The sequence below is a fragment of the Bombus fervidus genome, chromosome 4 (genome assembly GCF_041682495.2).
Source record: "Bombus fervidus isolate BK054 chromosome 4, iyBomFerv1, whole genome shotgun sequence".
NCBI lineage: Eukaryota > Metazoa > Arthropoda > Insecta > Hymenoptera > Apidae > Bombus > Bombus fervidus.
The window spans coordinates 19,276,258-19,290,574 of NC_091520.1; the positions used below are offsets into that span (position 1 = coordinate 19,276,258).

Genomic DNA, 14,317 nt, shown 5'->3' on the forward strand with positions numbered 1-14,317 from the left:
CGTACAGGCCAACGATTCCCTTTGATTTTCTATATCGGGTTTCTTCTTTTATCGAATGGTGCGTACGATACGGTGCGACAACTTTAAACGAAATTTCATAATACGATAGAATTTTCATTTATTCGAACAAAATCTTAGTTAACGTTATTATCGGTCGAACTTTTGCTCGTTTGCTCTTGAACTTTCGTTAATTACCGTATAGGTAGGTTATTATCGACAAGTTAGATTAGAAATTTGAAAATGCACGGAAATGCTCGGAATTACACGGAACGTAATATGGAAAAGTATATAAATATCGAAAGTGTAACATTCATCTTGTAACACATCTTGCGACATTCGGTAGATAAAATACCGTCTTGCGTTTCTTCAAGTTCCACTTACAAAAATATCCACTAATTATTACTAAATTGGTACGCGCAAAGGCTCATTGTCGAGTCAAGGCGTCGAACAAAAATACGATACGTCGCTACCAGGCATTAAAAAATCTACTCGAAAACTCGACTTTCCTCCAACGATATGGCTGATGGTTTCCCTCGTTTCACCTTTCGTTTCTCCTCTCGTTCTGTATCAACGAAAGTAGAAGTTTGCATCGTGCACACGAAGAAATATAATGACACAAATTTAAACGACCGCGGTTACTCGTAGGCGGCTACGGTAAGAGATTGCAATTAGGATCCAACGAGAGATTCGCGATAGCGATTACGATGCCACCGTCGTGAGAAAGTCCCGGCACGAACCTCGGTTTCCTTACTTCCTTCCTTGAGAAGGTTCGCCGGCTTCTTCGACGAATCTTGCCGACGAACGGTGCCCCTTTGCCCTTTTCTTTCCTTTTTCTTTTCCCTTTTCTTTTCATCTTCGCGCGCCGCAGTTTATTTCTTAACGCGATCGCCAATTTCACCCCCGATAGGACTCGATCAAACTTTCCAGCTATCGGCCACGAACGTTCAACGACGCAACTACGAACTGCTTGACCGGCAAGAGAATCACAAAAGACGCTTCTTCGTTCGAACGACGAAATTATGACTTCCTTATCTCTACCTGTACAGTAGCTCGCGAAAGTATTCGAACACAGGTTTTAGAAAATGTATGGACGCTCGCTTATTTCTCACAGAATATAAATTAGCTACAAAATTACAATTAGACTCGGAACGATTTTATCCCTTATTGGATCGATCGATTCAACATTATCACAGACACGAGGAAATTTCTGACTATCGTTGCTGATTGCAGCGATAATTGACGATAATAAACGATGTTTGACGTTTCTATAGATCGTGTATCTAATTTTAATACATCATCGATAAGGTCGTAAATAAACGATTTAGATTACACACGACACACGAAACATCTTTCGATCGTTGGTCTGCCATTGATTCATACACTCTTAGCGATAATCGTAATTCGTTAGTCGCAGCTTCTTAATAAATATCGAGCAAAACTTGTCACTAACGATATGTATGTACGCACGTTCATACGTTTCGAGCGGTACGTTCGAACGGTCAATCGTTCGTTGTATTAACGCGCTACGATACTTGGTCAAGAGCATCTCTAATCGTATATTTTTAAGATTACTAATTAGTAAGAAAATTGAATTTCGTCGAGACGAAGTTTCCTACGTAATTCGAACGTCGGCTGTTTTTTCTCTGTTTTTTCTCTGTTTCTTCTCTGATGTGTTCGAGACAATTCTTTTTTCCTGCACCACCGCATGAAAGCGTCAAGCGAAAGTTTCACAGAGTCCAACGGCCTTTGAGCGAGCGCAGCGCAACGACGCTCGTTACACGACTATATTTACTTGTCACTTTTTCTTATTACGTCTATCTATGTATCGGAGATGTGGTTATTCGCTTCTTTATTTTCCTCCTTGTCGACGTCTCTTTCCCTTTTATATCGCAGCTATCTAAATAACCTAGTGTTTCGAGAGCTGTAAAGCTATTACATACGTACGTTTTGTTCCAACGGGGACGAAAGAACTACTTTTACGTATTTTGGCTTTTACGTATACCTTCGCCCGCTATATTATCATCGCTATATTATTCGACATATTATAATCGTAATTTATATCGTAAAAGCGAAATTCTTACTCGCATCGACGTTCAGACTTACGATCGTATATACTATTCTTCTTTCTTTTCTTTTTTTCAATATCGACGGTTTCAGCGTAAAGGCTTTCACACACACGCCCTCGTTCATAGTTATTAAGCTTACAAAAAGTGAGACGAACCTCAAAAATCACGTAATTATTATTTAATTACCGTATCGAAATATTTTACAACGTTCGAGGGCCCTTGTCCGCTCAACAGTTTGTAAATCGACGACGCCTTTCATTCTGCTTGGCATCGAACAAATTCGAGGCTTTGTAATTTCCGATGTAGTTTCGTCGCAAGATTTTTCAGAGTTACACAAACGTTTCAACTGTTTAAATTCCTTTGACAAATACAGCAATGATCGATATGTAAGTATTAAATTAGTAGGGTAAACCTCGTAGCAAAGTGCGTTCTTCGTTTGGTTCCTAAGTCAAATACGCGTAATTATAATAGGTGTACGTAGATTTTCACGACCGTATACCATCCATCTTATTTACGTAATTCTTACACGTATACGTACGCAATTCGATGACGCATTTTCCCGCGCGTCATCCCCTTTCTCGTTTCCGTCGATTTCCTTCTAACGGGCGTGCAACCAATGCGATAAGTTCCGTACTTTTCACTTTGTTCTTTCCACTTTCGTAGAACTCTCGACGCGCCGATGAACTCATGTTCGCCATCGTATCTATAAATCGCGAAACGACGAAAGTACGACTGAGTTTCGTGTAGCGGATAAAAGGTGAATTTGCAGACGGTGCTCTCGCAATCGTTGCTTTAGCATACAATCGTGGGAGGTTCCGGTGCAGGGCTATGCTCCATTTCCCTTCGTCTCGTCTTCCTTTGCTAACGTCTTTTTCTTTTCTTTTTCCAACCATCGAGATAATTACCCCGACGAGTCCATAGACTCGCCGCTATAGAGTACCGAGATCGTTTTCTTTTGCTCGCGTGTGTTTCTTCTTTATCTCTTTCTCTATCCTTATTTCGCGCCGACGAGTATATTTCGCGTTTGTTTCTGGTGTCTGTTTAAACTAGTCCACGACCATCCGAGGTATACGTTACGCACGAGAATACTTTTATGCATTTAAATGTTTACTTTTTCTTTCTTTTTCGAGATAACTTTACGCTGTGCGGAGACACTAAAGAAATATCATCCAGTAAAAAAAAAAAGTCATAGGGTTGTGTAGTAAGGTTCGGTCAGTTTAGCACAATCTCGATTACGGAAGATTCAGTTATTCAGTTTGTTACAGTCTCGATAAAAGGATCAATGGCTGGTCTTTCGAACCTTCAATGACAAATACGATCTCTAGGATCTTATGATCGAACAGTTTTCTATTTGTCACGGAATTTCCGATGTAACTTGTACAGAACCCTTGTATAGCAGCAGCAAAAAACGAGATAGCAAGTAATTATATCGCATGAAACATAAATTTAGATCAGATCGCAACGGAGAATAACGCGATAGAAAAAAAAGCTCCGAATGCAAAGAGACGAATTCGAACGAATATTTATTAAAAGTAGTGACTGGTATCGTGTTAGGCGGTAAAAACAAGAACTCGATGTTTTTTCTAGAAAGCGTTCGAACGAACTCGCGTAAAAACGGGACGTGGGTATCAGCGTCGATGTCGTGTAAGTATTACTTCTTAAAAGATATCAATTATTATCAGAGCTGCCAATTATATTTGAACATCGATTTTACAATCCATGTTACTTGTAACTATCGTAAACAACGTTATATTTATTCGGTATTGTTGCTCCTTAGTGTATCTGCCTTTTATTTAGTATTAAATGATAATAGAATTTAATTTAATTGCGTTTGTTCGACTTTATCCGTACCTAAAATAAGATAAGATATATTTCAATAAGATAGTATCGCGCGATCGCATTACGAAACGCGATTCCCTTCGATGATAGCTTTTAAAAGTTAATACGCGGTATTATCGCTAAGTAACAATATATGTTCGTATAATATCATATACTATTATCTGTTTTAATTTATCCGTGGGCTGTACTTTACAGTTATTTATACCTGTAAACTCTAAACTAATCTTTCGTCTAATTCGCAATTTATTCGATAAACTCGTGTTGACAAACATGAAGCGGTAGCTACGTGCTACGTAATCGCGCCTTTGAAAACGATACAGGAGACACAAGCTTTTTACCGTTTCGGTTCTCCATTGTCCGTTCTCCACTCTGTTTGCCAGTTTGCAAATAACTCGTTTCTTTTCTTTCTCGATGCTCGGTTAATTACACACCGAGCCTCTCGTACCTCGCGAACCTAAAAATAATAGATTATGGTAGGTAGAAGCGGTTCAAGCGGATTACGGTAGAACAATCGGTTCAAATAGGTCGCGGTTACGTTGGAACATTGACCGACTATCACAGTGCAATATATACCCGTGTTAAATAACTTGTACCATATTTCTCGCGACGATGTACGCGAATCTCGTTTTCATCGCTACGTATGTATTTCGTCTAGATTCGTTGGCTTTGGATTTCAGAAGAATATACGAATTACATGTACGTAGTTCTTGGGATAGATAGATCGTGTTTTCAAGTTTGGTATGTCGCGCATCCCGATAGAAACGAATAATTTATTCTTTAGATAGAAATGTTGTCGTATAAAAGACTATCGGGAGGCAATTTATTCGGAGAAAGTTTACACCAGATATAAGATTTTTTTTCTGCTCGACTCTAGGTCGTTAATTCCACTAAATCCTTTCACTATTTACGAGATCCGTTGGTTAAACGACCTCTGCGATGGTATTTACACGAATACGATGCATAAACGCATTCTTTCACGTTGCTACTAGGAATGTAAACGCTTTCTACCGACCTTCGTCGAAAATTGAGCAAAAAGGCCAACGTGAGAATTAAGCAAATCACGTGGCTAGTCAATGGAACGATTTAGCGAAACAGCGAACATATAGCGCGGAGAAAATATAGCGCGATCAAAGTGTACGTACACGAATCAACGCAACAATTTGAAATGGAACGTATCGCGAAGAAACACTTGCTTCTTCGATCTGTTAACGACTGATCGGTGTTTAGCGGGGAAAAATTAGATTTACCGGAAAAAGTTGAAAATAATAAAAATTGGAAGAAATACGTATTACGCGTACGGTTAGGTTTCTGGCGATAACCCGATCGTACGACCTACAAATACAGTTTAAGAACTAGAAAGAAGTTCTCGCGAACTGGAATTACGAATTTCTCATATACGCAGCGATACGATCCTAGTGTCAGATGCCTAGTCGGAAATTTTACCGGCGTTGTCTCCTTCTGCCGGCACATTTCTCACAATGTCAAGCATGTTTGTAGATTCGAGGCACGTTCGAGGTCACCTGAATCTTACATCTACGCGTTTCGTTTCGTAATATGCGAAAATCCATGGTGCTCTTGTTCTTACAATTCGTCTCGATGATGGTTGTGTATCAGCGGTTGATCGTTACGCGGCAACAGTCATGGCCAGGAAAACCGTGATAATTCGTTCGCGTGGAAAACAGCTACTCGTAACGACCCCAAAACCGAGAAAACGGGAGAAAACGAGAGAAAACGAGAGAAAACGAGAGAAAAAGAGGGAATTACGGTCGATTATATTAGATATTACTCGCTGACGGAGTACTCGGTCGTTGGTACTTTTAATCGAGGAGATTTGCGAACGAAGAACCACCCGCAAGGAACCAAGCTGATCGTGCGAGTTGCGTCGCAAATTTTAGTACAAGTTTCTAGCATTTAGCACTTTAGCCACGTCTTGACCGATAATTACGATTAAAAATTATTCGAAACATTCGTTTATTTTATATTTACAAAATGAATAAAAGTTTCACGATAATTCGACTATTCGTCGACTGTTCCATCGGATAATCCTCTCTGTTCCATGAGAAATATGTAGTTTCGGTATAAAATAAATAAAATAAATAATAGCGATATAACTCCAAGTGTGTTTGGTACAAGTCACGAAATTTATGAATTATCAGGCATAGTAGATTACGATAGAACGATATATGTAAATTTCTATCTATGAAAATTAATTAATTATTTTTTTCCCGATAAATCCGGAAAAAAGTATCGGTTTTAGCGAAACGGTATTTTCAGAAAAATAACTGTACGCACATGTACACGTGGCAAAGCAATCTCGTCTCAAAAACGTTATTCTCGATTTTAGATTCGTTTCTCCTTGCATAGTACGTAAAGGTATGATTAAAGCGCGATAAGGTAATTACAACTGTTTTCTTATAAAATATCCACCCTTTTCTCGAAGCTTCGGATCGTTGGCGCATACTAACAAACAGACCAACCTCTCGTTACGTAAACGTACATAAGAAATAATTAGTTGAATAATCGCAGACGTTCGAGCTGCTAATTCATCCTTCATCGCCTTTTCATCACTGTACGTAGATATAGGTTCCATAGATGTAATATATAGATGAAATACATATTACGTGAAACTTTTATGTTTATATCGTACGCGTTATAAAAACACGTGGAAATTTTAGTAGCATCGAGTAAGTTGATCAAAGTCAAGTTCGAAACTAATGTAAAACCGTTTCTATGTAAAATCTAGAACGTATTTGCCGCCAAAAACAAACCGCGTATAATAAGCGTTAAATACCGAACGAAGATTAAGCGCGCGCGCGAGGTGATAGACGTATCGAAAGTTATGCCCGGTGGCGTCGTAATTTTACAGTTCGTCGTGACACATGGCGGGATATTGACGCGCACGTTTCAAACGAAGCGGCTACAGAGCATAAAGAGGCGATTCTTTCGTGACAAGTACTGCCACGAAATTGCTGCTAATAAATAGCGCGATGGATAAAACGAGAGCGATTTCATTAATAATATCGCGATGAATCAAGATCCCGATGAATTATTGTTCTTTGTGCGATGATTGTGCGACAGGCGACCGATAGTTTAACACAGATAATTAATAGTTTCTGTAATCGTGACTTTTAATATAAATTATACATGTACGGATAAACACGGATAGATAATTACAAGTGATAAGATAACTAATTATTATAGCGACTACAGTGGGTAGCGATACGTTAGAAGCAACGAGGCATTTAAACGCTCCACAGCAAACGTACAGCTTCTTCTCGTATTTACAACTTACTACAAACATACAACGGACTGTATCCTTCTAACTCGTTCAACTTCGTAAGCTTCGTTTCTCGATTAAACGATACTTGATCCCAACAGCGTGTTTCGGTGAGTTTGCAAGCTTTCTTCATACGCAATTTTTTAAACACCGCATACGTCGTTACAGCGTAATTCAACTGCGACTTTGACTTTCAATTTTTATATTATATATGTTATCGTTTACTTGCTAGGTAAATACATTTTCCACGTAAACTTCGCTTTTCTTATTTTAGAGATTTCTTATTTACTAGCCTCTAGATTTATAATATATCGGATAACGTTCTAACGTTTCGAAATTATCCACCGTATAATACGATGTTCCATTATTTCGTAGGATTTATTCGCGTATTATGATATTACACGTTAGGTAGTTGATAGAACGACACTTGGCGAAACGGTCTTACGCGATCGTTGAATAGTAAACCGTATACATATATACATAGCGATTCGAGTATTCTATTTTCGGCCTATTGTAATAGTTAGAACCGTCATCTTTGCGCACGACATTGACTCGAGCAACCGCGATTATGTCCTGTTTAACAACATACGGTCGAGCAACGTGTAATAATAGTCGAGATGCTCGATACCCGGCTGCCCATTTCCATCCGCGCGTGGATCTTACAATTTTATACACGCACGTTGATCGTTTTCCAGATACGTCTCGACGTTTTTCGCGCAATCTCCGGACAAAAAGAATCGTCGCCCGAATCCTCTCAACGAACAAAGTCGATCCGTCCTACGATCACTGGTAATTACGCAGCACCGTAAACGCTTTTATCTATTCAAGAAGACACTATACGCCCGATATTTGTGCAAATAGGCGGTCGGCTACGCCTGATATTCAGGACGACTATGTGGATTTTTGCCGAGAAATTTGTTCCCTTTCAAAAGTATCGGAACCAGACGATTCGGACGGTGTTAAGGAAATCGTCGTTGAAAGACACGTATTCGGAGATGTATCAGGGTGTTCGGACATCGATACGTATGGCGACTGTTTGAAACCGATGTTTCCTGTAAAGCGAAGCTTAAAGCGTTATACGTGTGTACACCCGTTACCAAGGAAGTAATTTCCACGTGACTCGATACGTTTTCAAAAATTTACCAGCTTCGTTATTCCACGAGAAGCGTAGAGTTCAAATCTTAATCTCACGTTATTCAGCGACTAAGAAAGCACTTGCGAGTCGATCGTTTTCGATACGATGCGTTGTAAATCGGAAGCACTTCGCGGAAACGATTATCTACTGGTCGATTAGAACGATGCTTTAATCGATGGTTTACCTCTTCTTGGAGACGTTTCTTCCGTTCTAAATAACAACGAACGCTGTTCTTGCACTTTAGCTATCTTACGTTTTTTTATTTCCAACACTCGTCCGACAATCACCTGACAGTTTTAAAACACACGACCGTTTATCAGTTTTCTTTTTTATAAGTTCGCATGCTTCGTAGGTCAACGTAATGGATGAATTTTTCACGATAAAGGAATTTTCATATTGTTTTTTTAATCGTACGAGTTTGAAACATTTCTTATAAAACAACTTATTAACCTATCTGTATCAAACCTATCTACATCATCTATATCAAAGTCATCCACTCGGCAGATATTTCAACGTTTATCTTGTTAAATCCATCGTATGGAAGAGACGCGAGGCTCAACTTTTTTCTTCCCATTTCTTTTATATTCTATTAATTTATGCGGTATATCGAGAAAAGAATACCTTGGACGCAGTGTAGGCGTGTGCGCGTACAGGCAAAGAAACGCACGATAAAAGAAATTTGAAGAAGAAGAAAGAAATTTTTTGGTCTTGCCGAACGCGGTAGCTCGATTCTTGGGCAACGTTTCCTACCGGACTGACCGCAACGCTTCCGTTGAAAGCCGTAATTTCCGCCAAGATAAGTTAAGCGGGCAAAAACATAGACGATTTGTACTGTTCGGTCCGCGCCGAAGCGCAAGACAGGAGCCTTGGGCTCGAAATTCAACAAACCGTGTACCAACTTTTACGCTTATCCCCGTCCATCCTTGCGATCCTTTTATTTAGCGTAGCTCGCAGCGAGTGAAATTTCGTAAACTCTCTCAACACGTGCCGTACCGAAGTGGTTGATCCACGTTTGATATTTCGATTCGCGTACTTTGTCATTTTAGTTACGAACAGAATCGCGAAACATCGTCTCGTACTCTGTATACTCTGTATCGGTCTGTTCGACTACAAATAACGACGCTATATATTTTTCTAGATCACACGTTTAAAATCAATATAATGCGATACTAAAGACGTTTTTTTCTACCTCTTGAAACAATGTTGGAAATTCCTATTTCTTCTTCGTACGTTCGTTTACGATCGACTACAACGTTTTGCACGTATTCCATTCCACGAAAATGATAAACATTCGTGTGATTTTGAAGTTTGTGAAATTAGAGGAATGGCATCTCGTTTGTAAAAGTAACGATTAACCGTAGAGTTTTATGCGCGTTTGTGGGAAACACCGATATCGATAATTATTCGAGATATTAACGATACCTAGTAAATGAAAGAAAAATATGACTACACTGTTACCCCGTAATATCTGGTAACAGACAGACGACAACGATTACTAGATATTCGTGCAAATTTATATGTTTGCGAAAATATTGGAAAAGACGGGACTCGAGTACCAGTCCTTTTTTCATTTATTCGATATTATCAAATATTTATCAGACATTGGAATATCGTATTTTGAATATTTTATATATTCTCCGGTATTAAATTAAAATGTAAATGCGTACAAAGATCGCGCGTTAAACCATGTAACGAGAATGTAGCGACACTGATAAAACGATCAGCTTCGTAACGACGTTTTATTCGCGTTGCGATCTTTTAAAGTTCGAAGCATCGCCAACGAGACGAATTCGAGACGAACCTTTCTAATCGCAGGCAACGCGCGCGTATACCTATCGTACCGTGGAAAATGTTCATCGACGCAGCTAACGATTAGCTTTCAATTTTTGCCAAGGTGCTGCACGGCTGGTGGACGCAGTTATCTGAAAATATATACACGATATACACGTTTATACGTACACACATAGAAAACAATGTGTCGCCTGTGTGTGTGTGTGTGTGTTTTCCTGACACGTGCTTATCGTCCGGGTTCCATGTGCTCGCAAATGGAAGCTCTTTTATCGACGTTTCCACGCAAAACCTAGTAGAAGGTCGTCCAGGAAATTACATTATGCGCCTTTATCCTGTTGATACGTACTCGCATCGGCGATCGACGATGTTACGAACAGCCTATTCTTCTATAATTCTGTAATACGAACGAAGATCGGAAAGAACGGAAGAACGGAAAGTAGTTGCGTGCCTGCCAAAGAAACTCCTCGTCGACAACTACGTGGCTTTACACGCACAGAAATATATATATACGTAGGAGAATTTCTACTCAGCCTACTTACGCTTTGGGAGACGAAAAAAATGTCAAAAATAGCATTTCCGTTTTCACAGTCTCGAAACGATCGTTCACCTCCCACTTTGATTTCTCGCGACAGTACCATTTCTATTTTACAGTCTACGCGTTCTTCCCGTCATCTTCTTTTCTTTCAGGATTGTAGATTTTTACATACCGTCGTAATTAAAAGAGCAATTAAAAGACACACGCTGTTAATATCGTGAATTTAAATTTCAAATTTACATCTTCGCTTATATAATAGCACCTTCTCTTTTCTCTGATGCCTTTATATAGGTAAAGGAAATAGCCATCCGCGTTTTACAAGATAATTACGTATTAGAATAAATGCGTTTATATTTGGAACGATAAAACGAAAAGAAATATATAAGAAGTATCTGGTAATTTTGAAAATACCGCTGTTATTTAAGAAAAAATTCATTGTGCGCGTGTGTGAAACAAAGTGCGTGCAAAAGTTTAATTAAGTTTAATTAAGAAAAGAAAGAAAAGGAGCATAATCAAAGAAAGAATATATCGATATGAAACTTTTGTTCGATTTCTATAAAATTTTAGCCATTTTTCTTTCATATTGGAAAATGTCTCCGCGTTAACATACAAGCGTAGTTTTCTTTCTATTCGGAATTGGAACGTTCGTGTAAAAATTTGTTTTTTCTTACCACACTTGTTAGCACGCTTATTAGCAAGCTATTATAGCTGACCCAGTTATCGAGGTTTTATTCGCGGATTTCGATAAAACGGCTTACAATTAGAAAAAATAAAACTAAAGCGATAGAGAGTGTACTACGTAAAAGTAAAATTCGAAAGTTTGTCGAAAAGTGGGGGCAGTGTAGGTATTCCGGTGACAGGCAATGTATCTTAAGAAGCATATACCCCTGTATCCCATCAATGCCTACCGATAACAAACGATCGAGTTTTCTTTTCTCTGGCGACTGGCGCGATCAAAGCGATTCCGCGATGAATTTCGATGTCCGATTCTGTTGCAGGAACAACCGAAGGAACGTCGTTCGCACCGGGAAGGAGGTTCCGGAAGATATTCGCGGGTTTTCGTGAGAACCAACGACCTTTCATTTTACGTGAGAATAAGTAGGAGAGGTCGGCCTTGAAGCGTGGAAATACGCGGCGTCGCGCGGTAATAGTCGTGGAGCAGGCAGCAGAACTCGGTATCAAGAGAGAGATTTATTCGAGTTTCACAACGTCTCTCGATCAGCGGCACCGGTGGTCGCGGTCGTGACCTCGATAGAGCTCATCCACCTGGTTGGATAACTCGACTCTCGATTCGAGCAGCCGCCACGGAACCCTGAAAGGTCGAGCCGCTTGGTAGCCTCGCTCTTTCGCCAGCCTTACTCCTGCTTCTCGATACCGCCATCGGACCACCACCGGAAGTCGCACGATGTAGCGACTTTTGCCGGCGATTCCATCGCGCGATAAGATCGTATCCGATCGAAACTGTGTTCTGCGCGTGTCTCGCGTCTGTCACCCTTGACAAGAGAAAAACAGAAACAAGACGTTGGAATATTTTCGGACGGTACAACCGGACGGTAGCAGCGTGGCTGCGCGGTCGCGCGCCAACCATGAAAACGATGGGCGACGTGGCCCCGAATCCCGTCGACGAACAGAACGGCACTGGCGCCTCGCCACAGAACCCCACTGCCGGCAAAGAATTCGGCCACAAGACCCTCAAGTCCTTGAAGAGGGGCCTCGGCAGACTTTGGAGGAGGCATCGTGGCAACGCCTCCATCACCGAATACGACCCTTGCTACAAGGTCGCTTATCTTGGGAACGTACTCACCGGATGGGCCAAGGGTAAGCCGATTATCCGATTTTCTTTGTCTTTACGGGCTTGTCTTTAACTTCTTATTCGACGGCCGCTCCTTTCGAAATAACCACCGAGTTTTAATCGTCGTTTTGCGATCGATCGCAAGAGGAGAGCGTACGATCGGTACTCCTCGTTTGCGTAAAAACGAAACATCGCGGAGACACTGGTACCGAGGCTCGCCTTGCTCCGATCGCTCGACACGATGTCTGCGAGGCGAGCTTCTATCCGGACAGCGAGACAGTGGCTAGGTTTGCGTTAACGTTTAACGCCTCTATGGTTTCTCGCTTTTCGTTGCCTCGCTTTCGATCTCCTACGATCGGATCAAGCAACCGACAACTTATCGACTGGCTGGAAATACCAATACGCGGTGTTTTACGACTGTAATTAAATACACGTGGTTTCTTCGAAAGCCGCGTATATTTGCCCCGTAATACGCGTATTATTCCTTCCACGTTAAAGGCTCCATGTATATACGCGTGTATACGCATTTCCTATTAATACGAAAACGATATTTGAGCGGACATTTCAAATTTATTAGGTTGGAAATTACGTACGCGTTTCTATTATCGTCGGTGTCGGCGATGGAACAAATCTTTGACAACGTTGGCCGCCCAAGCCGCGAGCAATCGCGTTTCCAGATTAACCGGACGTCTACAGTTTTCTAATATTTTAAGTATTTCAAGTGCCGCTTCAAAGTATCCGGATACTCGCTTATTAGTATCTTTCGTAGGATGTAATTTAATTTTCGAAAGAGAACAACCGATCGATTTACTCACGCTCGACCGAGATAACGCGACGATAAATCGTCGATCGTCGAACGTGCCGAAATTTAACATTTAACGAAAGAGATATAAGAATGTCGCAAGTTATATAAATAGCGCGATAAAAAAAGTTCTTGGAAATTGATAGGAAGATTACATAGCGATTAGTTCGAGCAGTCCTATCTAAATATAGATACGAATATCTCGCGATTTTATCTAATAACGTCTGACAACTAATTAATCTTAGTATAAAAAGCTACTTGTATCGTAACGAAACATTAGAAAACGCGATCAATGTCTTTACATCTACATACCTGTTGATCTTATATAGAAATTTTCTTCGACGATCAACTTGCCGTTTTACTCGTTTTGAAATATGTCACCGCAGCGTGTGGCAGCTTCGATTAAATTACGTAATTTTCTATGAATATCGATGTACTTGAGCTTCGTATCTCGCACGATAAATACCATTGACGATTCTTGTCTTACAAAACATGATTTTCTTCGTTGAACGTAAACAAGTAGATGCGAGTTTCGTATCGAACATTTATTATGTACAACCACGAAGGTTTCCGCTCTGTTCGCGTCTACGTATATAAGCGAAGCGACGTATATCCATTTATCGTTATTAGCAGACTGTGCACGCTCGTTCGTTCGTGGGAAATTAAAAGATACAACAGCGCAAGGCATACGTTTATATGCGTATTATCACGGAAAATATCCAAAGCATAGTATAAACATTCGGTGCTCGGTTACAAGAGTCGGTTTGAAAAGCATAAATGCGAACTTGCATAAATGTTTTTTCTTTTTCTTTTTTCGGCAGGGCAGCTAATTAATCGCGTCAGGAGAAAGGTGCCTGACCCGACACGGATAAATTAAAGAGGCGTCGAGAAACGACAGAGACGCGCGTATTTCTGAATCGTCGAGTCCGAGACGCGTGAACGACCAGACGGAAGCGCGTAATACGTACTCGTAGCAGTTAGCAGCCGTGCAAGGTCAACGTCTACCGACCAGCCCAATCGTGTACTTCACCCGTTGATACCGCCAGCGATCGCCATTCGATACGAATAAATCACTCGACT

The 14,317-nt window shown here is 40.5% G+C and overlaps 1 protein-coding gene across 2 annotated transcripts in view; it reads left to right on the forward strand.

The window, feature by feature from the left end:
- Positions 1-14,317, forward strand: part of LOC139986553 (uncharacterized) — a 64,218-nt gene that overhangs the window by 28,798 nt on the left and 21,103 nt on the right. The window contains exon 1 of one of the 2 annotated variants that reach the window (XM_072001977.1): positions 12,128-12,461. The exons of the other annotated variant lie outside the window; for it this stretch is intronic. Within the exon in view, the coding sequence (XP_071858078.1) occupies positions 12,230-12,461 (232 nt within the window). The 5' untranslated portion in view covers positions 12,128-12,229. Of the gene's footprint in view, positions 1-12,127; positions 12,462-14,317 lie in introns of those variants that run through there. 2 annotated transcript variants of the gene reach the window in all.